Source organism: Uloborus diversus, chromosome 10 (genome assembly GCF_026930045.1).
Source record: "Uloborus diversus isolate 005 chromosome 10, Udiv.v.3.1, whole genome shotgun sequence".
NCBI classification, from domain to species: domain Eukaryota; kingdom Metazoa; phylum Arthropoda; class Arachnida; order Araneae; family Uloboridae; genus Uloborus; species Uloborus diversus.
In genome coordinates, this window is record NC_072740.1 from 6,418,029 (window position 1) to 6,442,957 (window position 24,929).

At 33.1% G+C, this 24,929-nt stretch overlaps 1 protein-coding gene across 1 annotated transcript in view; it reads left to right on the forward strand.

The window, feature by feature from the left end:
• The window catches only part of LOC129231635 (activin receptor type-2A-like), a 37,348-nt gene extending 12,874 nt beyond the window's left edge, over positions 1 to 24,474 (forward strand). The window contains exons 2-10 of the mRNA XM_054865998.1: positions 2,491 to 2,679; positions 3,848 to 4,006; positions 6,459 to 6,778; positions 6,862 to 7,029; positions 7,895 to 8,134; positions 8,674 to 8,812; positions 15,152 to 15,282; positions 19,839 to 19,986; positions 24,380 to 24,474. Coding sequence (XP_054721973.1) covers positions 2,491 to 2,679; positions 3,848 to 4,006; positions 6,459 to 6,778; positions 6,862 to 7,029; positions 7,895 to 8,134; positions 8,674 to 8,812; positions 15,152 to 15,282; positions 19,839 to 19,986; positions 24,380 to 24,474 — 1,589 coding nt within the window. The remainder of the gene's footprint in view (positions 1 to 2,490; positions 2,680 to 3,847; positions 4,007 to 6,458; positions 6,779 to 6,861; positions 7,030 to 7,894; positions 8,135 to 8,673; positions 8,813 to 15,151; positions 15,283 to 19,838; positions 19,987 to 24,379) is intronic.
• Positions 24,475 to 24,929: the final 455 nt, after the last annotated feature.

Below are 24,929 nucleotides of genomic sequence, written 5' to 3' on the forward strand. Positions count from 1 at the left end.
AAATATTTTTATATTATTCATTTACACACTAAGATTTTCTGTTTAAAATTTAAGGGACTCATTTTTTCCACCAAAGGACCCAAATCTATTTCATTAATGGGTCCCTGGGACCCAGGTTACGGATAGTTGAGCGCGAACACTGGGTGTGTGAAAAAAATGCACTTATACCTTACCTAAAAGCCCTAATAAACAACTGCACAAAAATATCAATGATTAGAAAGTGTAGACTTTTTATTCAGCATTCTGCGACTTTTTGCACACTAGTTAATTTGAAGTATTAAAGTTCTTAGTAGTAGATGTTTGACAATATCCTTGATACTCGACTCGAAGTAGTTCTCTTTCGACTTTATGGAGAGAAGAAAATACTGTCATTTACAGTCTGCTGCATGAGATGTGTTTTTACAGTTTTCTGGCCATGTAAAGCATTTGAAAAAGTAACAATTTTAATGTCAGTTTCATTATCGCCTGGTTGCTCCCTTGCCCGTTAAAAGTGGCTGATTCCAAGAAAAGTTTTTCTGCTTCGGACAAGATGGATGTATCATTTGGAAAACAATCCAATATTTTCTGACTCAAATTTTTTAAAAAAAGATTTTTTTTGGCTGTTAAAATAATTCGTTCATTCGGGGTTTATTATTCGGTAAGTAGGGGTTTTTGCCTTCATTTTAGTCAGGGAAAAGGAAAAATTCGCTAAATTATGGAATTTGTTAGATAGAAGATCATTAAACCAGGGTCTGACTGTATGTCCGAAGCCTTCAGATTCAACAAGTTATAGCATTGTTTCCGTATTGATTTTTTGGAATTATGTTGTGAGTGACTATTGGAAAAACCAATATCATGTATCAAAAGAGAGCATGAAAGGATACATTCGTTCAACAAATGTCATCAGAAATTGGTTTTGGGGGGAGGGGGGAGACAGTTATGTTAAATCTGTGCTTAAGCTGCTACCTAGTGAAATAAAAGTACGGAAAAGATTTCTCGCTACGTTTTTTTGGCTTTTCAATTTTTTTACATAAAAATACTTTGGTTCGGCACTTTTTAAAGACTTTTTATTTTGAGCAGGAATCGATGAATTACGTACTTAAATTAAAACTATGAATTCTGTTGATACTATAATTGTCTAATTCTTAATTGTTACTTTAAGATGTTTTCTTAACCATTTCACATTTACATTCCCTCTTTAATTAAAAATTAAATATATAATAGTCCTTATCTTAAAAAAGCAGATTATTTCTCGAAATTGCATGCACACATTACTCACACAGAACAAAAGTAGGAAACATTATGTAATTTTAAGTCAGTATATAAATTAGTTCCCATTTAAGTCATATTTCTGTTTTGAACAATATATTGGACAGATCAAAATCGGGATAGTAGACATGTATCAAAATATGACCCTACAATTGCTGAACTCTACTGTTAACCCACTTAAGACTCCCAAAGCCAAGCTTTGCTATGTCTTTTAATCTTAGCTTAGCAGCCATGCAAAATAGAAGTTTCATTTATTGATCCTGCTAAGTGGAATTCGCTCTAGTATTCCCTTTTTATATGCCAAGAGGGCTCTCACCTGTAGTATTCATTCCCAGTTGACCGAGGTGTATGGCGGTGAGTGTATGTCAGTTCAACATTTCAGAAAGTAGTGTAGGGAGTTATTTGACGATTGGAGGGAAGGCCACGTCGAACTTAGGGTTGATTGTCATGTCACCCACTTTGCAGTCCGGAACTTGAGCTTTATATTTTTAAAAACCTTCTAAAACTTAAGGAATTGTCTTCAAGAACCAGAAAATAGTGGCTCTGACCAGAGTTTTTTTGGATTTACCCTCATATATATATATATATATGCAGTAGACTCTCTGTTTAACGACTTTCAAGGGACCACAAAAAATCATAGTAGAATGTGTCCTTAAATAGAATGCTTTTAAAACTACAGTGGAGCATCTGGGACCATGAAATGTTCTCTTTAAATGGAAAAAGTCGTTAAACAGAGAGCCAACTGTATTTATATATACTCATATATTGAAAATATAAAGATGTTAATGTATAAAAAGTTATGGGTAAATAATTCATTGATTTAAAAATTATAATAAAAATATTGCTAGATCTTTATCAGATATCCTGATTCAGTTGTAAACACAAACAAAATGGAATTCAAATCATGCATTCTTCTAAAAATAGCAATGAAATATTCTTTATTGTTTCATAACAGCTTTTTGAGTCTCGGATTTTTGCGAAAGGTCTGTTTTTGAGTTTCTGAATTTTATGGAGAGTTAAATGAAGGAACGTAATTTCTTTACAGATTGACCACTGCATATATATAGAGAATAAGGTTTGTGGCTTTACAACACACGAAATTTTTTTTATAAAAACCTCTCAGAAAGCTTTAGAAAATTTTCTGGTATAGGGATTCTGTCTGCCCAATCTTGCATGTTGATTTGTTTCAAATGCTCTTAAATTTTATGTCTAAAGTAATAAAGCTAAATTTTCTCTTTGCAGGTATCATCCTTTTATCTGCTGCTAGTGATATGCATTGTGAAAAGTATAATGAGACCTTGTGTGTCAATAGCCACAATGCCGAAGGATGCAATGGCACAGAAGAATGCAAACCTGGAGAAAATGAGAAAGGAAATTTGTGCTATGTCTTGTGGCAAAACAGCAGCAATTCTCTTTCTATCAAATTAAAAGGTGTTTTTCTTGTTTTATTCTTAATGTGTTCTAAAATGTCTTAGAATATTAAGTTTATAAGAGACAATCATGAATGTTATAACTATTCTAATAAAAGTTCTAAGATGTTTGTTTCTAACTGGTATGTTTCACCAGCAGTGAAAAGCTGTTCATGCTATTAATTCATGAACAATGTCCAAGGGGTGTGTTTAGAATCTTCCCACTTAGTGTTCTTTACTGTGCTATTAAAATTGAATTAACTCTTAAACTTGAAAGCCATACTACTTATTATTTTTTTATTCAATAATTCAGTTCATGTTTTTTTTTTAATTATAATTTATTTTTCTAATGCTTCAGTTTTGAAATCTTTTTTTAGCTTTAACGATTTTGTTTTCTGAAATAATATCTAATTACTAAGGGGGGGGGGACACAAACATCAAACATTTTGGGAACACAAACTGTATACATATCTTATCTAAGAATATGCTCTATCAATAGCATATTCATAACTTTTTCCAGGATGACCATTTGCCAAAATGCAGATATACTCCCCCATTCATTACTCAGTTACCTTGTGCAAAACATGAGCAATAAGCACTACAGGCAAAAGGTCCCAACTGCATAATCTATAAATTGCTCAATCCATTTGCAGAAGTGTGACATTTTTATAAACATATTCGCACATATACACATATTCTGAGAATTCTAAACTTTGGCTTTTAATTCTTTATTTTAACTTGAATATAAAGAACTATTATGTATCATAACATAAATGCCTTCTTTTTAAATTTTCGCTTAAAAATATTTTGCAATCAATTGTTCATATTCATATTTATGTATGCTATTTTTATATAAAAATATTACTAGAATGAGAAAAATCTGTTTAATTTATTATTTTCAAACCTTATATTTTTGACATTTTGACAAAAGGACATTTTGTCCAGGGCAGTTTTTTTGGGGGTGAACAAAATAGGACAACCCTGTGTATGTTACAATAATATTTATTAATTGCTTTGTTATTAGTTTTTATAGTAGAAACTGTTAAAAAAAATTTCTCAGCTGTATATGGTTTTAATGTAGAACAACGATAAAATTAATCCATTTGCAAAAGTGTAAAATGATGATTTGATTAATCTTCTATTATTATTAACTATTTGTCTGAAATAACTTCTTTAAAATGTTTTAATAGGTTGCTGGGTCGGAAGCCAAGATGCATGTAGCAATAAAATTGAGTGCGTGGAAACAAGACGAAGTCCTAATGTGCAGTTGTTATTTTGTTGCTGTGAAGGATACATGTGTAATCGAAAAATGAGTTTTCCTTCAAGTGTGTTTGCTCCAACCACTGCAGGTATTTAAATTATTTTCAAAGCTGGTTTTGCTGTGCGTCTTTATGATATCATTCAAAGGCGGATCTAGATCCTCATTTTGAACAGGTCATTTTCAGAAAGGGTTCATTAGTGTACCACTCTAATGAAGTAAAGGAACTGTGTCCATTAAAAAAAATGTAAGCCCCCAAAGTGCTGCTTTAAGCTAACTGGTGTCTTAAAGGGTCAAGGCCTGCTTGATATCAATAAATGGGTTTGTGCAATCTATGATTTCATTTTCTTTTATTACTTCTTGACTGCTGAAAGCTCAATTTAGACTTCTCAGTATATGCTTTTATGGTGCTAGGAGTTGGATGCCAACCTAGGTTCTAAAGTTAATGCTTGTGTTCACAGATAGTCATTTGGCTTATTTTGTTGAAACTTTGTTTATGGAAACTAGATGACCTGATGTACAATTCTGCGTCCCCACCTTTGAAATCAAAAGTAATGAGAAATTTTATCTTTAGGGGAAAAAAAAGGCCCATGATAATTGTACTACAGTGTAAGAATTATACAGTACTGTGCAAATTAATTGGGACAATGTTGTTCAGTAGGTATAGGTTGACTTGCATGCACGGTACAGCAATCTAATACAAAATATGTCCTCCTAGCTTGAATGAGGACTTGTCCACAGCTTAGCATGGATTTCACTAAATTATAACATAAATTTTTGATCTTGTCCCCACCAAAAAAACATACCACCCCACCATTCCCAATCTTTGTTTTCTTTATTAAGCAGTCCGTTTTTCTCACACATCTTTTTACACTGCTCCACAAATTTTCAATAGGCTTTACATCAGGGGAATTACCAGGGAGTTCTAATTTCCCTGGTAATAATTATTAATCCCCCCCTATAATTACTAATTTCTATTCTTGAAAAAAAAAATAATTTGAAAGATCTTGTTGAGAGATACCAGCAACACCATCATCAGACGTTTGCATCATACGCACAATTTTATCTTTCTGTTATTAGATATGTATTTTTTAGAGTTCATCATCCCTTCAACTATTACTAAGCTGCCAGGTCCTTCAGAAGTAAAATAACGCAAATCATCTCTTCCTGATGGTTCTAAACTGTTAGAATAAGATGTTCTTCTCTGATGAGTGCTCCATCACTTCGCTTGACAAATCATGGTTGAAACCCTTTCACAATAAAATGCATTTCATCACTAAATACAACTTTCTTCTTGTCCTGTGCAGACCAGGATTAATATTTCCTGGCCCAGTTAAAAACATTTTCTCTTCATTGCAGGTATTAATTTTTTTTTAATTGATGTTCCTTGCAAATCTCCCAGATTCAACAAGCCTTCGTTGAATTGTCAATGAACCCACGCTCACTGGCGCAGTAACTAATAAATCTCTCTAAAGATATGTACTGGTCAATGCTAGCCTCATCCCCCCCTTCCACACTCTACAGATAATGAATTTTTCAATTGAGTATTTAGTCATAATTAATGAGATTTTCTCATTTTAGTTTCCATTTAAAATGCTTGACATGAAATATCTTATTATTAAATACATTTTTCATTTGAGTGCGTTAACATTCAACGGATCGGATGTAGCCCAAGGCATCTCTGTTCCATCCTATATTTGAAATAGTTTAAGAGAAAAGGATTCCCAACTTTTTCAGTCAGTTTAAAAAAAAAAAAAATGGTTCTTAAAAAAAATAAAAAGAATCAGCATGCTTTGTACTGCTTATGATTGAATATGTAATATAATTTTATCAGAAACCACATAACGATTGTTGAAAAAATATTATTTTATATTACAGCTAAAAGCTAGTCTTAAGTTTCAAAAACGTAAGTAGAAATTCAGGAAAAATAACAAGACTATATCATCAAAAAGCGAGATGTGAATGATTTAAAAATGTAAATAAACAACAAAAATTCCTTTCCTATAACACCCTGAACTCAAATCTGTACAAATGGATTTGTGATGAATGTCAGGACAAGTGCTGGCATATTTTCAAATGGTTTTCAGCTCTGTGTGAAGCAATTAGACATCTTTGCTATAAATGATGCTGAATTATATATTATTTTGATCACCCTCCATGTTATTAAAAATATAGCTGATAGGAATATAGTTCTGTTTGTAGTCTTTTTGCTCTAACATTTGAAAAAAAGCCTTCAAAAATGACTTATTTGATTTGACTAAATATCAAATAATCTCCTTCATATAAAGAAAAGTTATTCAAAATCTTAAGTCATTTTGAAAAAAAATGTTTTTCGTCTATTCAGAAGTGGGATTAAAAATTTACAATGTTTTGTTTTTCATAAAAACATATATTTAAAGCATCTTCAAGTTCCGTGATCCAGCTTTTAAAAGCTATTGCTCAAAAAATAAATAAATAAATAAATAAATAAAATAAAAAATTTAAAAAAATGCTCTCCTCTCCTTGATTTCTATCAATTTATTTCATTTTTTTTTTTTTTACAGTTACGAAGCCAAGTACTGCTGCACCTATTCATATGGCATCGAGTAATCGCCAAGTTAGGAATATTTTACTCTTTACATTGTTGCCATTTCTCATAATAACAATTGTTGTTGCTCTTGGATATTGGTTTTACCGCAGACATAAGATGGCTCTGTTTAATGAACTGCCAACTACAGATCCATCTCCTCTTCCACCACCTTCGCCATTACTTGGCCTGCTTCCGATACAATTAATTGAAGTTAAAGCTCAAGGTCGATTTGGTGCTGTTTGGAAAGCTACAGTTAATAACGAAGTTGTTGCTGTGAAAATTTTTCCTCCCCAAGTATGAGTTTTTATGTCTTTGATGATGACTTTTTTGTAACATATTAATGTAAGACATTAAAAATGTAATTTTTACTTATATAGGACAAGAATTCTTGGATGGTAGAACAAGAGATTTACCAGCTACCACAAATGAAACATGAAAATATTTTAAACTTTTTGGGCTTAGAGAAACGAGGTGAACCATACCATGTTGAATATTGGCTCGTAACTTCATATCATGAAAGAGGTTCACTTTGTGATTTCCTAAAGGTTCTATATTTTCCTCAATACTTTCTTGTTTTGGCTTGTATTACTTTTTACAAGTATTTTACTGATGTCAAATAATTTTATGATTTTTTTGTAGATTTGATTTATTGCTTTTATTATGATGTGCTAATTAAATTATACAGGCATTAATTTCAAATTTCATGTTTAGAAAGATCAGAACTTTTTATGAGAGAAAAAAAGTAACATTGTTACTTGATTATATTACCTTCTGTGTATTCCCAACCTGTAAATTCACGTACTTTAATGTTTTCTTGCGGGGGGGGGGGGGGGGGGGGGGGGGGTATTAAATAACACCGAAAATTTGACTTATTGGTTTATTTTCTGCTGATAACAGTGCAAAAATATTTAAAGTGGTGTCTTACTCTTAAAGTTATGTTGATTTCAATAATCATAAATCAGTTTAATATAAATCTGTTTTACTTGATTTAGATTTTATCACTCTCAACTAGACTTTCAGGTTATCGAGTACAGAAAAGGTATAAGTCCTTTTAACACAGATTTTAATTTTCAGTGATGAAATGAAACATAATTTAAGGTAAGGTAATGATTCTACTTATGGCTAGATCAATCCTAAAATTCTTCTAGAATTTAATTAATTTATGAATGAAATAAACTTTTTTCTTTTTGAATCCCCTAAGAATTTTAGTTTCTTTAATGAGACTTATGTCCTTTCTATAACAACCGATTCATTTGCATTAAAAAATTGGCTTTTGTTCAACTCAATTGTTTAGTTTACTTGGTATTAAAAGTTTGTTTAACAATTTTGATTCATGGTTTGAAATATTTTAAGTAACATCAAACTATGTTTAAGTATTTTGAGTTTTCATTGTTTTAAAACATATTTCAGGCAAACTTGGTAAGTTGGAGTGACGTACTATGTATTGCTGACTCTATATCTAAAGGATTGATGCATATCCATGAAGAACTTCCTTCTACAAAAGGTAGTGGTTATAAGCCTGCTATTGCTCATCGAGATTTCAAGAGCAAAAATGTCTTAATAAAAAACGACATGACGGCTTGTATAGCTGATTTTGGTTTAGCTTTAGTATTTTATCAAGGACAGCCTCCTGGTGAAGCACATGGACAGGTATTTCTTATTTTTTCATACAATATTCACATTTATTTGAATTCATACTTAAGAAAAACATTTTTTGGTTCATGCACGATTATTTTTGGGTGAAGGGGAATTTTTTAATTTTAGTCTTAATTATTTGGTAATTTGGGCTGGTTGTCTCCCCATCTTATAAATTGTGCAAATGCTTTTATTTTCTTTTTTAAGAACAAAAGCTTGGAATTTTAAACTCTTCTAAGATTTTTGATGTGTATAAATATTGAAAACTTAGTACAAGTATTACCATTGGCATCCGAGAGCCCGCCACCCATACCTTTGTAATATTGTACCATAATATGAGAAGCAAAATGACGGAACATACTTAAAAGTGCAAATGAGGAAGACAAAAGAGAAACAAAAAATTAGTTCACAAACATACATTTTGAAGCTATCAAGTGAGCAAAACAGCTTCACAACTAGTATGAAGGAAATTTCATTATGTACTATATTTTTATGCTTCATTTTAGAATTTAGTTGAATGTTGAAACATAGTCATTCTTGAATTTTTTTCGCAGGTTGGAACTCGTCGGTATATGGCACCGGAAGTTTTAGAAGGAGCTATAAATTTCAATCGGGATGCCTTTCTCCGCATAGACATGTATGCCTGTGGTCTCGTGTTGTGGGAACTGTTGTCCAGGTGTTCAGCTCAGGAAGGTACTGAAGCTTTTCATTTTGATCTTCTCTTTTTTTTTTTGGCCACTATTTGCCAAAGTATAATTCACTGAAATGAAATTCACTGTTTTACTCTTATAGTAGATTGTTTTTTATTTTTATTTCTTTTTTTTATTAATAATGTCATTTATGCTCCCCCTCCCCCCCCTCCATCTATACTGTAAATTCGCTCAACTGTGAGAAACATTTTCTAACTCATCTACCTGGCATCCTACGTTCATTAAGGTTCTCCAACAATCAAGATATACTTGTAACATTTAAAATCGTAAATTATGCACTGGTTTATGTAGCATCATTTTTTGGATTGTGTACCGATACTGTAGGGTAAATGGTTATGCACAATGACACACAAACTTGGATCAGTTGCATATCAGATGTCACTCGTCTTATATGCAAGATTTTGCGATTGTACCTTCTTGACGTTTAAGCCTTTATTTTTAATATCCTTGTAGCAATTTCACAAAAAGCTAAAAAGTTTTTAAAATATGCATATTTGCCAACTCTACTGTTTTTAACAGGATTCTCCCATTTTTTGCTTCCATCTCCCGATTTCCTGTTTTTACCATTTTCTCCCGTTTTTGCAGTTTTTTCAATCAATCATCAAAAAGTGTCATTTTCTTTTCAATAGATAGTGCTCTTTTCTAGTCATCCATCAATGTCAAGGGAAAAGAATTTTTCCAATTAATAACTCATTTAGTAAAATTTATTTTTGGAAGCTTTTCACTTTGCATGTTCAACAAAGCACATGCTTTGCCGAAAATTGCTGCAGATTTCAATCTTTTTGCATTTTGAAAATATTTCAATTATTTTGAAAGCTTGAAGGTGTTTTAACATGTGCTACCCTATACCTACTTATTTTATATTTTATTTTCATAAAATATTGATTTTTATTTAATTTATTTATTTATTTATATTTTGGATTTTAGTAATTAAATTTTTGTAGCGACTGTTTTGGTTGAAACTGGGGAATGTATGAAACTTTAAGCAAATTCACTCATTATGATTTTTCCTTTGCAGTATTTTTTATTTTTCTTGCTGCTACGTATTAGTTTTGATCTGCAAAAAATCCCCAGCTCTCTTGAAATTTAGTATTTATGTTATTTAAAAGCATAATTTCAGAATTTTGTTCTGAAATATGTTGCTGGTGAATCACCTATATACCTTTAGGGAATCTCCTGTTTTTTTCTTCAAAGTTTGGCAAGTATGAATATGTAACTTACTTTCTGATTCACATTATGTGAAAAGATTTCCATTTTCAATGTAATAAATAACCGGCGAGCGAAAATCCCCCAAGTGTCTAAACACCCAATGATCAATCACGTGTTTTGTCCTTCACGGCGGACGTGACGTCAGAGCTCAAGAGTTGAGGAACTTTTGGCTAGCTGCATAGCATGAAACAAATTTAAAATGAAAACAGTTAAATGTTAATCGAGTTGAGTTGGTTATGCAATGTATAATATGTAAAATTTGACGACATCACGTAGTTGCATATGAGGGTAACGGTGACTGCTTAAAGAGCAAGTCAATCAATCAATCAGGCTCTTATCATTTGTTTCTGTTCTGCTGATGGTGTGGTTTAATGTGAGCATAAGATAGATTTGTTCACGCAGAAGACGTGGAAGTTTTTCTGTAGTAATGTGATTAAAAGAAGATTCATTTGCCTGCTAAAAGTGCAGGAAGTTCTTAAACTGCACCCTTACAGTTTCGAAGGAAATTTTTATTAGGAAATTAAAGTATAAAGAGTTGATGTGTATAACTTCAAATTTTCGAGCCACCCGGCAAAATCTGGCTTTGAGTCCCCTTCTAAAAATTGTATTAATCTATATTTGGAGTAGAGTTGGACTCTGATTTAACGAATTCAATGAGACCAAAACTTTTATACGTTAAATCGGGGTCATTTCTAATATCGGCGTGTGAAAAAAAAAATTAGAACTGCACTTAGCTTATCTAAAACCCCTTATAAGCAACAGCGCAAAAATATCCATAATTAGAAAGTGTACACTTTTTATTCTTTCCTCAACTTCTTACACACTAGGAATGTGAAATTTTAAACTACTGAGTGATGTTTGACGATTTCCTTGATACTTGATTCGAAATAGTTCTCTTTTGACTTTATGGAGAGAAGAAAATACTGTGCTAATTTCAGCCTGCTGAATGAGATATGTTTTTAGTTCTTGGATCATGTAAAGCTTTTGAAAAAGTAGGTTTTAATGGGAGTTTCATTATTGCTTTCTGCATCATAATCAATATTGGTTTGTTGCCCCCTCGTCCGTCAAAAATTGCTAATTCCAAGAAAAGTCTTTCTGCTTCGGACAGTATGGATATAATATTTAGAAAACAATTCAATATTAACAAGCTCCAATTATCAAAAAGTTTTTTCCTGGCTGTTAAAATAATTTGTTAATTGGGATTTATTATTAGGTAAATGGGGGTTTTTGCCTTCATTTAGTCAGGGAAAAAGAAAAATTCGCTAAATCGCGAAATTTGTTAAAAAGGGGTTCGTTAAATCGGGGTCCGACTGTACAATTTTTCAAGTTTGTCAGCCTTGCAATTTATTTTCAAACATAAACACACAGACTTATATATAGAGGGAGAGAGAAAAAGAAGAGGAGGAGGGTATATTGAGTTTTTAGTCGGCAGAAATCAGGAGAGTTCACCATAATAAAGAGAAAAAGAATAAGAAATATGAATTTAATTGAAAATACAATACTTGTACAAAAACATGGGATTGGGGAGAGTTTCTAAAATGTTAGTTTAGCAAGCGGATTTTTGGACTATATTTGGAATAATGAAGGTTCAAGACTCTTTGTCTTAAATTTGTCGAATTTGAAGTTTTAAAGGCGTGATTATAATTCTTTTTTTGTAACGAAATGGAAAGAGGTCAGTGACTCTCTTCCTGCAATTATTATTGAAGCTTGATAAATGCAACTATAAAAGATCTTTGATGATGTTAAAACAACGGCGCTCGGAGGTTATCCCCGGAAATTTCTCAACTGATTCAAATTTTTGAAGACATTAGTTAAAGGATGAGATTCGGAACTCTGCCAATTGTAGGCCACTTTTGAAGATGTTAGAAGATGGAATAAAATTGGAGGGACCCTGCCCCAGAAATTTTTCTACATAAAACTCCTCAAAATTCAATTGTAGGCAACCTTTGATGACGTTAGAAGAGAGGATTAATTTGGGGACTCTGCCCCAGAATTTTCAAAATTTAAGTTCCAAAAATTCAATATTAAAAAGAGGGAAAGTTTTGGTGACCTTCTTTGTATTTTTTTGAAATTGAAGTATTTAAAATGTGATTGTTTTCCATCAGTAAGTTTCTTTTTTGGATCTTCGATTTCAAAAAGTTTCGGGGCAAAGTTCCAAACCTTCCATCCCTTGCCCTCACAGAATGGAAAGTGGTGCACAATGCGTTTTTAGGATGTTATATAAAGGGAAGGGGGTGAAAGATAAGACTTCAGGAATTTTTTTGATATTGAAGCTCCCAAAACGCAATTTTAGATTCTCTTCATCAATTTCAAGGAAACAGGTGTTCGTAGGCTCTCCCCTGGAAATTTTTCAAAATTGAACTCCTGAAATTGAATTGTCTTTGATGTTCTGACAAGAAAGATAAGGTTCTGGGGGTCTCTCGGGATTTTTTCTAAATCAAACTTTTAAAATCCCAAATTTTAGGCGATTTTTGGTGATATTGGGATGACAAAAGGCTCGAGTCCCCTCCCCGAAAATTTTTCTAAATAAAAGCCCTAGAAAAGCAAACAGGGCCCATATTTAAAAATGATAGGAAGATTAGGTTTTCAGGACTCTCCCCCGGAATTTTTTTACTATTGCTCCAAAAACTCCATATTAGATGATCTTGAATGATATTATAGCCCTAGGGGACCCTAAAACCAATATAAGCTTTTCAAATCAAGTTTAATTTATGGAAAAAAGTTTATAAAATTGAATTAAAACAAAGCTCAAAAATTTTCGGGCCCTTTCCCGACTCTCCTCTCCTCCCCCCCCCCCATCCAGATCCTAAACAAAAAACTTCTCTTGGCTCTTTTTCAGGATCCCTTAGGTCAGGACGTTTTCCTTCTTTTCCCTTTCTTTTTCAGGGATTTTCCATTTTCTCTCCTTTTTGCTCCATGCCGTGCCAAGGTTTGGTTTTTGCACACGGAAGATGGTCCGTGGGCCCTTTTTTCCCACGTTTAGGCTGATTGCTGAATAGGCTGTGGCCTAGGGCCCCTGCTATTTGGGAGTCCCAAAATGGCTAAAAATGTTTTCACAAGTGGCAAAAATTGTAATGTTTGGCTACAAGAGGGGCCCTGAAAAAATCTGGCCTGGAGCCTCCAATATCTTAATTGGGGTCAACGTCGATAGGTTCTGGGGTTCTAGGGAGCCCCAGAACCAATATAAGCTTTTCAAACTGAGTTTGATTTACAGAAATTTATTATAAAATTGAATGCAGACAAAGCTCAATATTTTTTTGGTCATTATATTATATTCAGAGTTGTTTTGTCACCATGTCTTCATCATTGAGACAGATGCTGAATAGAGCTTAGTCTATCACTAAAAATCCAAATATCTCTACTGACATCCTCTGTGGTGCAATAGTTCAAAGCCTCCTCAATAGCTAAAAGCTTGGCCTTAAGACAAGCAATGATCAGGGTTTTTTATACTGATCTTAATGCCATTTCCTTCCCTGATAAAAACATCGTTACCCGAGATAGCGCCATCTCCTCTTTTCTGTATATATCTACAATGCATCACATGGGATTTGATGAATAACCTCCAAAGCAAGCTATGTAAGATACTCCTGGTGTTGAGTGCTCTTGTTGTTGTACGAGCACAAATTAGGTTTAAAGAAAACTCATTCATAAAATGATGGGGCTGCATTCAGATCACTATTCAGTGAAACATATTCAACTTCTTTATACAAGAAACCCTTGTCTTCAGCATAGCTAAGTGGACTCTGCCTCTTAAGGCGTTGATTATTGTTCCAGTTTTGCACATAACTGGAAGTTCTGTTTTGGTTATCATAACTAACAAGCTTAGCCAAGTATTTGGCCATGAGATATCTGCTTCAGAGTCCTAAAGGTTGCAAGTCTGCCTCATACAAAACAATCTTCTTCAGGCAACTAATTTGAAAACCAGTGATAATTCTTGCAGCTGAGAGCTGAACTCTTTGCAGTCTATCAAGGTTACTGATGGAGGCAGCCGGATATACTTGAAATCAATCCATATTCTAGGACGGGACGAATGAGCACAATATAAGTGTTTCAAAGTGTCTGAGCATCTGCTCCCCAGGTCCTGCCACAGATGTGTATTTTAAAATTTTCAATCTCTGTTTACCTCTCAAAATCAAGTTATTTATATGAACATGACTGAGACTCTCATGTGTATATAACTCAAATATTTGGGATTTTTTTTTGTAATTCATTTGTTTTCCCAGCAGGAAAATTTCGGACTCATAATTATAAAAATTTCTATTTGTGGTAAAAAATACTTGCAAGTGACTTAAAAGGATAAAATAAAATTTTGTGCTGTGCAGCAAACTTCTCTAGTTTAATAAGAGAAAAGTTGATGTCACTTTGAGCAGTAGTCAGGCTTCCAATGGTGCTCCAGATAATGTCATCAGCATACAATCCCATACCTTGATCAGAATTAGCCCCAATCTCTATTCCGACTATAAATAATGGGAACAAGGTGGGGATCACAAGGGTACAGATCCTTGTGAGATACTCTGACTTAATCTGAATTTACTCGAAAATTTGGTTGCTAAGACCTTCTAGTATTTTTGTGAGTTTTAGTTTATTAACTTTTGTGTAACATGCATGTAAACTCTGACAAAACGTGATGGGAAAATATTTTTCCAGGATTTTGTAGTGTCATTAATTATTAATAAAAATTATTCAAAATTTTGTAGTTTGTATTTCTATTGACAAAAGATCTGTTTTTAATGGGTTACAGTTGCAGAACTCAAATATCAATTCTGTAACAGATATTGTCATCTAAAGTGGCTATCACAATCTTCAACATCAAGAATGGTTTATGACTATAAAAAAAAGGGGTATTTCGATGGGGGAGAAAACTACTCCTTCTAATGATGCTTACCCCCACCCCAAAAAAAAAATGGTGACAAATTTCAGCTTTAGCACATTGAACCCAGGCTCTTGTATGTTTCAACAGTAGTGTGTGTGTATCCTAAAATAAGATTTAAAATGCCATTCTTGCCTTGATGCCTATGTTGTATAAGAATATTATCATAAGCTTTGAGCTTAATCCTAATAATTTTCATCTACCTTATGCACTTATGAAATGTTCTACTTAAACTTATTGTAGGTCCAGTTGATCAGTACATGTTGCCATTTGAAGATACAGTTGGTCAACATCCTACCTTAGAAGACATGCAAGAAGTTGTGTCACAAAAAAAAATACGGCCCAAGTTCAAAGAGCTGTGGAGAAAACATCCTGTGAGTTGGTAATATTGTGGCTATTGTGGTAAATTATACAAAGCTATTTTTTTTTTCAAATAGCTTTGTATAATTTTGAATAGCACATTTACATTTTACTCTATCTATCAATGTGGTTAGGCAGAGGGTATAACGTCCTGAAACTAAGTAAAAATGGTCAAATTAAATTCTCTAATTTTTTGTGCCCTATTTTAAGGGTTGCTAAAATGAAATTGGTTTTCAGACTATACACTTGGCTGTTTTTGCAATTGTAAGTATACATGTAGGATTAACAGTTGAGAAAATAAAGGTCTTGCAGATCAGAGCCCAATACAGGCTGATTTTGATACCGTTTTTCGGTACCTTCACAAAAATCTTTTTTTGAAATCGGTACTTTCACAAAAATCAAGTAATAAAATCAGTAGCTTCACAAAAACATCGAAAATTTCACAAAAATTTGCATTTTAAAATAAAAAATTTGTTTCTCTGTTTAAAACAAAATTTACTCATAAAATAAAATTCTAAGCAGGATTATATGAACAATCGCTTAAATAGAAACCTTTTTGTAGTATTTTAACTAATTTTTAACTGTTTCTCGCCAAAGTACTTATGCAATTTTATAGCAATCTTCCAACATCTGTTTTGGGGAATCGTTTTTCTCATAATTTCAAAAATTGTACACAGTACATAGCCCAGTAAGCTCAAATTACGATGGTATTTTTCGTACTTCTTAGGTTTTTAACTCCCCCCCCCCTTCCCCAAAAAACAAAACCTGTTAAAAATAATACTAGATGACATTTACACTTTTCAAACTAAAATTTCACTTGCTCTACTTCTCTTTTAAAAAATTAGGATGCCTCTAAAATTTCACAAAAACAATGCTGATAAAAAAAGAACTTTCACAAAAATAGAATGATGCGATACTTTCACAAAAATAGGTAGCAAGAAAAAAATCCTGGATTGGCCTCTGCATTTTAAAACGGAACACCCTGTATATGTAATCAGTTTTACAGAGCGTCTGAATATAATCATCAATATCCAATAGAACAGCCAGTATCATTTGCAGCTATACCAGGTTGAGTCGAAAGTTTTTTCGTATTTTCCCTGTCCTGGATTGGCAGGCCTGAATGTAATGTATGCAAATTATGGTTCCTGCACAGCTGATCTAAAATGGTAGAGCGGAGTTTGACCTTGATAATCCTTATCAGTTGCTTTGATTTCTCGCACCTGTGTAGACGTTACAATTTCTTGAAATGGCGGATGATAAGCTAGCAATTCGTGTTGTTTTGCGTTTCCTGTGGAAAAAAGAGCTTAATGCAAGGGCAGCGGCAAAAGAAATTAATGATGTTGACAATCCAGGTTCTGTGAACGAGCTCACTGTTCAAAATTGGTTTAGGCCTTTTAAGGAAGGTAATACGACCCTTGAAGAGAAACCAAGATCTGGACAGCCATCTGTTGTCGATAACCAAGTTTTTCTGGAAGCTATCCGACACTAACCGCGTTCTAGGACCCGAGCATTATCAGCAGAACTTGATTCTTCCCAAAGTGCCATCAATGGACACCTCCACCAACTAGGGTTTGTGAAAGGCGCTGTCGAGAAGTTCCTCATGAATTGACTCCCTCCTAGCAGCAACGGCAAGTGGAGATCTGCAAAGAACTGCTTTCCAACCCCCAAGATCTTCGATTTTGGAATCGTTACTGGAGATGAAAAATGGATTTTTTTCCGAAATCCAGACATGGGAAAACAGTTGCAACATCTTGCCAGCTTCGCTTTGAACAAAAGGTCATGCTATGCTAGTGGTGGAATTTCTATGGAGTGGTTCACTTTGAGTTTGTTCCACATGACCGTGCTGTGGACACTGACCTCTAGAGTCAACAACTGCAGAGTCTATGACCTTCTGAAGGCTCAGTATCCAGCACTAGTCAACAAAGTGCACTCTTGCAACATGACAACACTCTAGCACACAGCCAGATTGACCAAAGAAAAACTTGACCTACAAGTTATCAAAGTCTTGCCCCATCCAGCATACAGCCCACTGACTTTGCTCCCTCGGATTATCATCTTTTCCGGACCTTGACTCGCTTTCTGTCCAGACGGCAGTTTGTTAATATGAATGATGTCGAGATAGAGTGTCGCGAGTTCTTTGCATTGAAGCCGCAGGAGAATTAGGAGCTACTCTGCCAAAAATAGTTTTAGTATTGAAGTCTTAAAAATTTTAGGCTGTGTTTGGTGGGATAAAAGTAAGGCTCCCCTTTGAAAGTTTTTGAAACTGGAGTGGTAAAAACGCAAATTTAGACAATTTTATGTGAAGTTTGGAGGGCTCTCCCTCAAAAATTGTTCGTAGCTGAAGTTTTAAGAACACTATTTTAGGCCGTCTTTAGATGATTTAAGGCTAAGGGGATTCAGGCGCTATTCTGTAATTTTTTTGAAATGGAAATGTTGAAAGCCCAACTTAAAACTGTCTTTTGTGAAGTTCAAGGAAAGGAACAGTGGGGGATGTTCTTCAAAAGTTTTTAAAAACTTAAGTCTAAAATACTAATAGGCTCTCTTTGGAGATATAGGGAGAGTAGTAAACTAATTTTAAATGGGAAAAACATTCATTTGGTGAATGAAGTTTTTGCATTCTTATTAAATAATGTTTCCTAACAAATCAGCAGTCTCCATACATTTTGTGTTATATTTGCCCATTTTGCATAGAAAAAATTAGTGCCTGAAATAGTATTATTGGCTAGGTGCATTCAAGTAACAAGGAGGAGTAAATATATAACCTTATGAAAATGAAAAAGTGGCTATAAGAGAAATCGGACCAATTTAGTTGGACAAGGAGAAATCAGGGAACATGATTTTGTTCCTCCTGTGGTCACCTTGTGTATATCAGATGCTAAAATTCAATTTCTTCAGTATGTCAATATTGTAAAAGTTTGTGCTTGAAGTGCTGTGCTTATCTCAAAATTTATACTAATTCTTAACAAGCAATTATTTTTAATGAAATGATAATGAAACTTGTCTGGACAGGAATTTTCTGTCCATACTATTTTCAAGGAAGGGATTTGAGAAAGTTCTGTATGTGTCATCCTGCCCTGAATTTTAACCCTTGAATAAATGATTCAAGGTAGTGATTTATTAACTTTTGTGTAAATATTTAATCATGCTAAAAACTAAACTATTAAAATAAGTACTATTAAATTAGTTCTCCTTCTCGTGGACATCCATTTAAGAATGTTTTTTGGAAAAAATTAAGAGTCAAGCTTTTTTTTTTCTTACATCCACTATTTTTAGTCTGACTTTGCAATGTTAAAAGTGTTATTTTTCTGCAAAAAAATGCTTAAAAACTAAGGCATATTTGTGTGGTACATATATATGGATTTGATAATAAATTAGTTGATGAGTAGTTGATATTTTGAGGTCCTTAATTTATTTTAAAAAGGTCCTTAAAAAGTCCTTTCTGTTTTGGTAAAGGAGTGGGAACTCTGGTAAGTGTGTATCAGGTTATAATGGAATTCCCCCCCCCCCCGCCAGAATAAGAAAAGATTTCTACCCCCGTGATGTTGTTTCATAATGTTTGAATTGTAGAGGGGATAGGAGACACAGCAGAAAGGGTTCAAAAGCAGTGGTTGATGTTTTAATCTACACCCAACAATTTTGAATTGACAAAGTATTACATCTTCATGTGTGACATTTTTCTTTGTGAAGAGAAAATTTTGCACCTAAACTCGAAAAGGGGAGTAAGGAAATTTTGCAATACACTTATATTTTATGATAAAGGAACTTCAGAGTCGTTCACGATTTTCCTTTAAGAAAAAGGGAGAGGGGTATATAGTCCATAGCAAAGTTAACAAGAACAAAGCATACGCTCTGAATAATGGTGTTTGTTTTATAGCTCTTGATATTTATTGTTCTAAGATTAAAATCAGTACCTTTCCTTTTTTTTTTAAAAGCTCCAATCTGACTACCGCACTTGATCATTTTAATGAGTGGATCAATATTGAATTGATTTAGTCAATATCTGACTAAAGCTTAATGTTGATGATAAAAATTTTATCAATATTACTGTGACCCTGCATAAAAAAAACTTTTCAAGAAAAATTAACAGTTAGCAAATTTACATCATTAAGCCTATTCCAATGTCTCTTTTTCTTCAATACAAAATTTTGCACATATTTCATAAAATTCCAGCCCTTGATTAATTAATAAAACTTTGTTTGAAATAATCAGTAGAAGAATGATATCCAAATTGAAATATAATCCTGAAAACAAAGTTGTACAGGATACTGATGTTGATTTTCAACATGTGACTTACATGAGGGTTAATCCTTTTATGCATCATAAATGAACAGACACCAAGAAATTTTTATTAGCTATTGATTCAGCATACATCAGAATTTTTTATTGTACCATAAACTGTATCTGCTTATTATAATTCTTAAAAAATATATCATTTACTTCTTGATGCAAGAATTGCAAAATTAAATATGTTGCATAAAAGTATTTTTTGCAGTGATTTAAAAAAGGTTTTATCCCAAACTTTTTTTTTTTGTTTCTTCTGTGTCTTTGAACTTCTCCTAACCTTTTTTAGGGCATTAGTTCTTTATGTGATACAATTGAAGAATGCTGGGATCAAGATGCTGAAGCTAGGATATCTGCTAGCTGTGTTCAAGAAAGGCTAACATTTTTGTATCGCACTCAACCTCCTTATCCTTTAACTCAAATGAACATGCTGAAAGGTAAGTTTATCTTCTGCTTTCTTGTCATTTGTGTGACAAATTTCAGTGGCCTGCATCAGAGGTATAGAAACATTTTCATAACTGATACATTTATAGCACTTGTTGTTTATGCATTTCAAAAAAGAAATGGTTCAAGTTTTGATAAACAATTTTCACTGCACAAAAGAATTTCAATGTAGCTGAAAATGAAAGTGAAGTTTATGAGAGTGAGTGTTAAGGATTGAAGATTGTAGAATAATATGTAACAGAATTTTTCTTTTGAATAAAAAGGTGAAACTATTTCTACCTACCCCAATAGTGGGAAGACTTAGGTTTTGTTAGTGGATAATGTCATTCTTTGCAAACTGCTTAGGCCTACTGGTATTGATAATTTCTGGATAAAAACTGGTTTTGACTATCTTAGAATTCACCTTTGTAGATTTTCTTTAGTGAACTCTCCAATTTGCTCACTTTGCTTGACTAGTTCTTGCATGAGTGCAGACCTTGATCTACTGCCCTGGACTTACTGATGTTGTAGTTGGGAGTACTATAAAACACAATAATTGTTTTATGTGTCCCTCTGAACTGTATTGGGATGAATCGCCTGCAACTTGACCCCGAAGAAATTGACATTCAGTTTTTCCATTGCATCCTGTGATCACCTGACTCAAGAAATAAAAAACAGACAAAATTGCAACCAAAGCGGAAAACACTTTAACTGTTTGGTAGCACTATGCTTGAAAATCTTGTTTTCTTTTGCAAAATGGAAACACAGATGTTGATCGTAAAACAGCACGTTAAGAAATAGAAAGAGGGTATTACCATGATAAAAAATCATAAAAAATGCTAAATTGGTGTAAAAAAAATTCCTATTGCTGAAATAGCTGTTGATATTTTTGCTCCTGATTGTTTAAATTTGCATATTAATATAACTTTCTCTGTGAGCTAATGGCTCATTTTCTATTTGGCTGACTATTTTTTTTTTCATGACTGAATTGAATATTTTGGTGGTTAAGTATTCATTTAGATACAACTTTTAGTTTTGATTTTTTTTTCTTTGCTCAAAAGCTAAATATTAAGTTTTAAATATCAGTATTATTTTTTTAGCCATTATTAGGTTAATGTACAGTAATGTGGTCGCATGGTGAGATTAGTAATAAATTTGAGTAAAATTTTTGCTGACTTAGCTTCTTGTTTTGCGATGATTCATTGCAGTATCTTACTTCTGAAGCATGATTTCATTCTGCATAATACACATATTTACTAAATCAAATTATTTCTGTTTGTGTAAACAGTAAATTAAGTTGCTTGATCACTGCATTTCAATGTGTATATTGCTTAAATCATAAAACATAGATCTCCCTTCCACCCATAATGCTTATTTAGAAATTCCATGTGAGCATAGTAATGTAATTATTTTTTAGTATTAGGAAAGTCTAACTTTGTCACTCAGAAAACCATTGAACAATACATTGTAAATTCTGTGAATTATTTTCATTGTTGGAGTAAAATTGTTTTCTAATCAGACGTGAAAATATTTTAAACAATACAATTGACTTGAAACACATGAGAAAGTACAGTACTTTTATAGCATTATTGTAAGAAAAGTAGATTGGTTTATCCTTATTTAAAGTGAATAAATATATGAGGTGCTATTGCACACCTTGTGTGTTTTCACCCGGAAGGGCAATTCCTTAATAGTTCTTGGACTGCTTGGTTTTTTTTTTTTTTTTGGTGAAATTTGAATGCACTCTGAGAAAGAAAATAAAAAATTTCGCATTCATGTTGCCTATTTGATCTCCTCAAAATAAATTTTATTTCATAAAAAAAAGTTTTCAAAATTTATATTTATTATTTTCTTTTTTTTTTTCTTTTTTGGCAGGATATTTGTTTTGAATGCTAAAAAAGCTGGGTGTTATCTAAATAGTAGTAGCATCTAGAGCTTTTCATCAAGCTTCAGAAGAAATTTTTTCTCCATAGATATTTGACTCATAGATTTAACTTAATTAGCTTTTTTTGACTTGAGTATGCTGATATAATGAGGTTTAAGACACACAAGCTTAAGTAATTTCTTTCTCAAATTGATTTTCGTTTTCTTTTACAAGAAATATTTTTAATGAAATTTGAGACTTGGCCATTATTTTTTTTATCATTTCACGCAATGTAATTACCTTTTATCATTTATAACTTGCTATTTAGTTAATCAAATTAGCCATCTTTTGAACTTTTTGCTGCGAATTTCAAATATTAGTTTCCTAAAATTCTAAACATTTCAAAATAGTTTGTGATATTGCTCTCAAATAGTAAATAAAAGTAAGTAATCAGTGCTTCAAGTGAACCGTTACCTGAAAAATGTACCGCCAATGGAAAAGTGTGTTGGCAGAAGATCTTTTTTTTTCCTCTTATAAGTATATAACTTATTTTATTAGTTATTTTTTTTTTTTTTTTTTTTTTTTTTTTTTTTGTGGAACTTGAATCTTGTTTTAAAATCAGAGAAACAAAGTAATTTAACATCTCTCACTGTAATTTGTTAGCTAAGTGAAAATTATTCATGGTTGTAAAGATTCAAGTATCTTAGATTAATCATTTGAAAAAATGTTGATGTTTAAATGATGATTGATCCAAAAATGCTTCTTTCATTTTACGCTTTCTAGTCAAGAATGTGGGGAGTATTTCAAAGACTTTTTGGTACAAAATATCCTAAATTTACTGGACTAAGAAGGCAGAGAAAGGTGCCGAAAAAAGGGTTTTGGGCGTCAACTCCCTAAAACTCTTAGTTTTACCTCATTGCCAATCCTATTATGGTAGTTTATAACATATATGAAACTAGTGTGAACGCAAGCTTTAGACATCGTTGAGGAACTTAGGAGAAGTGGCTTGGAAGCTCATCCCCAAAAATCTTTGGAAGTTATGTATCAAAAACACTGCTTTATTAGGTTTTGTTTGGTTGAATTAATGGTCTTAAGAAGGAAGAGGTCAAGTAATCTCCCCCAAAAGTTTTTTGAAGCTGAAGAGTGAAGACCTAAAAGCATTAAGCTTTCTCTAGTGAAGTAGGAAAAGGGGGGGGGGGGATCTTTCTAAAGACAAATTTTGAAGACCTAAGTCAAGGTCTGAGGTCTGCTAGTACTTTGAAATCAGGCCCAAGTACTTATGAAACATTTTTATTGAAGTCCCTCAAGAAAAAAATCGTATACCTCACAATTTTTTTTAATTAAACTTTTCACGAACAAAAATCTTAAGTACAATTGATTATATATTCAGTGTTGCTGTTTACTAACTCCTCCTACCTCTTGGCCAATTTGTCGATGCCGTTCTGCCAAAAATTGCTTGCTCTGGTATGGAAGAAGTTGTTGAGCCAGTTTTTAACATCCTTGTCATTGTTAAATGTAAAGCCCCTCATATGCTTCAACGGGGAGCGGAAAAGATGGTAATCTGTTGGTGCAAGGTCCAGAAAATAGGGGAGATGCTGAAGGATCTCCATTCGAGCTCTGGGGTGTGGCTTTGAGGACTTGTGCAACATAGGATTGTTGTGAAGGAGTATGGTTTGGTCTTGTTGGATAGGGTCTTTTCAATCGCATAGCCTCTTTCCCGCTGTGTACCTGGAATATGTAGAACTCCTTGGTGACTGGGCCATTCCTTTCAAGCACTTCCCAGCACACCATGCCCTCCCAGTCAAGTTCAAGTCTTCCACTCCAGGGTGAGTTGTCAGCATCAAAATCGCCCTTTTCAAACTTTGCAAACCATTTCTATGCTGTAGACTCACTTATGACACTTTCTCTGTATACATTGCAAGTGTCCCGGGCTGCTTCAGCAGCTTTATGGCCTCAATGAAAAGCGACGAGGAGCAGGTGTCAAAAATGGTGATTTTTACCTCCTTGATACTCCATTCTTAAGCCTAAAAAGTTATTAGCAATTAAATTACTGATAAAGAAGATTATCATAGTTTTGTAGAGCAGAGAGCTCTATCGAATGAGTACTATGCACTTTGTCAAACAGGAAAAAAAATCATTGTAAAACAAAGAAAATATAAAAGCTCTAAAATCTTATTCCCCATCCCAATAATAGATGTAAGGTTAGGTATTGTGTTTTCTGCAGAAGGATATTTTTAAAATAATTTTTTTATGGAAATCATACTTTCAAAATAGGTTTCCCCCCCAAAAATATTTAGCAACTTAACATTTTTGATTTGTTTACTGGTCTTAGCTGCTGCAATATTTGAGCAGTTCCGCTGGATAAACTCTTATAGATCTTTCATTTTCCTTCCCTCATTTAATGCTCTGGGCTTGTCTGGGAGGGGATAACTAATAGGCTACTTCTTCTAATTCTGCTATTTTCCTGAATTTTTTTACTTGTTTACGTAATTATTGTAATTTAATCTATATTTTAAAACAAAAATTGTTTGTATATTTTACAGAAATAAAATGTTCAACTGCTACCTCAAATGTTGGCTCAGATTTTACTTCACTGGCTAGATCTCAAGTTTTATTGCCAAAAGAATCCAGTATATGAAAAAAAAAAGGTGATGCTCATCCATGAAAGTCACAGTGCCACTTCAATGGCTGTAACAGCACATTTGCAAATGTACACACATTACGTCACTGGGTGCATTTCTTGAGTGAAAAGATGAAAAATCTTGCAGGAAAGCTTTCATTCTGCAGGAGTTCCTTGTGCCTTCTATCTAGCTAGTACAATTTTATTGCATTCGGCTTTGCTGTGGTATACAGTGGCCATTGCTATAATTCTGATGTACAGGAGGGGGGAAGGGGAGTATGTCACACATATGTAAGAGCTTCATTGTTTTCACCCAAATCTCACTTTGAAGTTTATTTTATCTAAAGAATTATTTCATATCCTATGTTGTTTGTGTGAAAATGCATTTATGAGTTTCATTATGCTTACTGTACATAGTTCTCTTCCTTTTGTAAAAAATTCCTGACATAAGAATTATTCATTGTTAATTATTG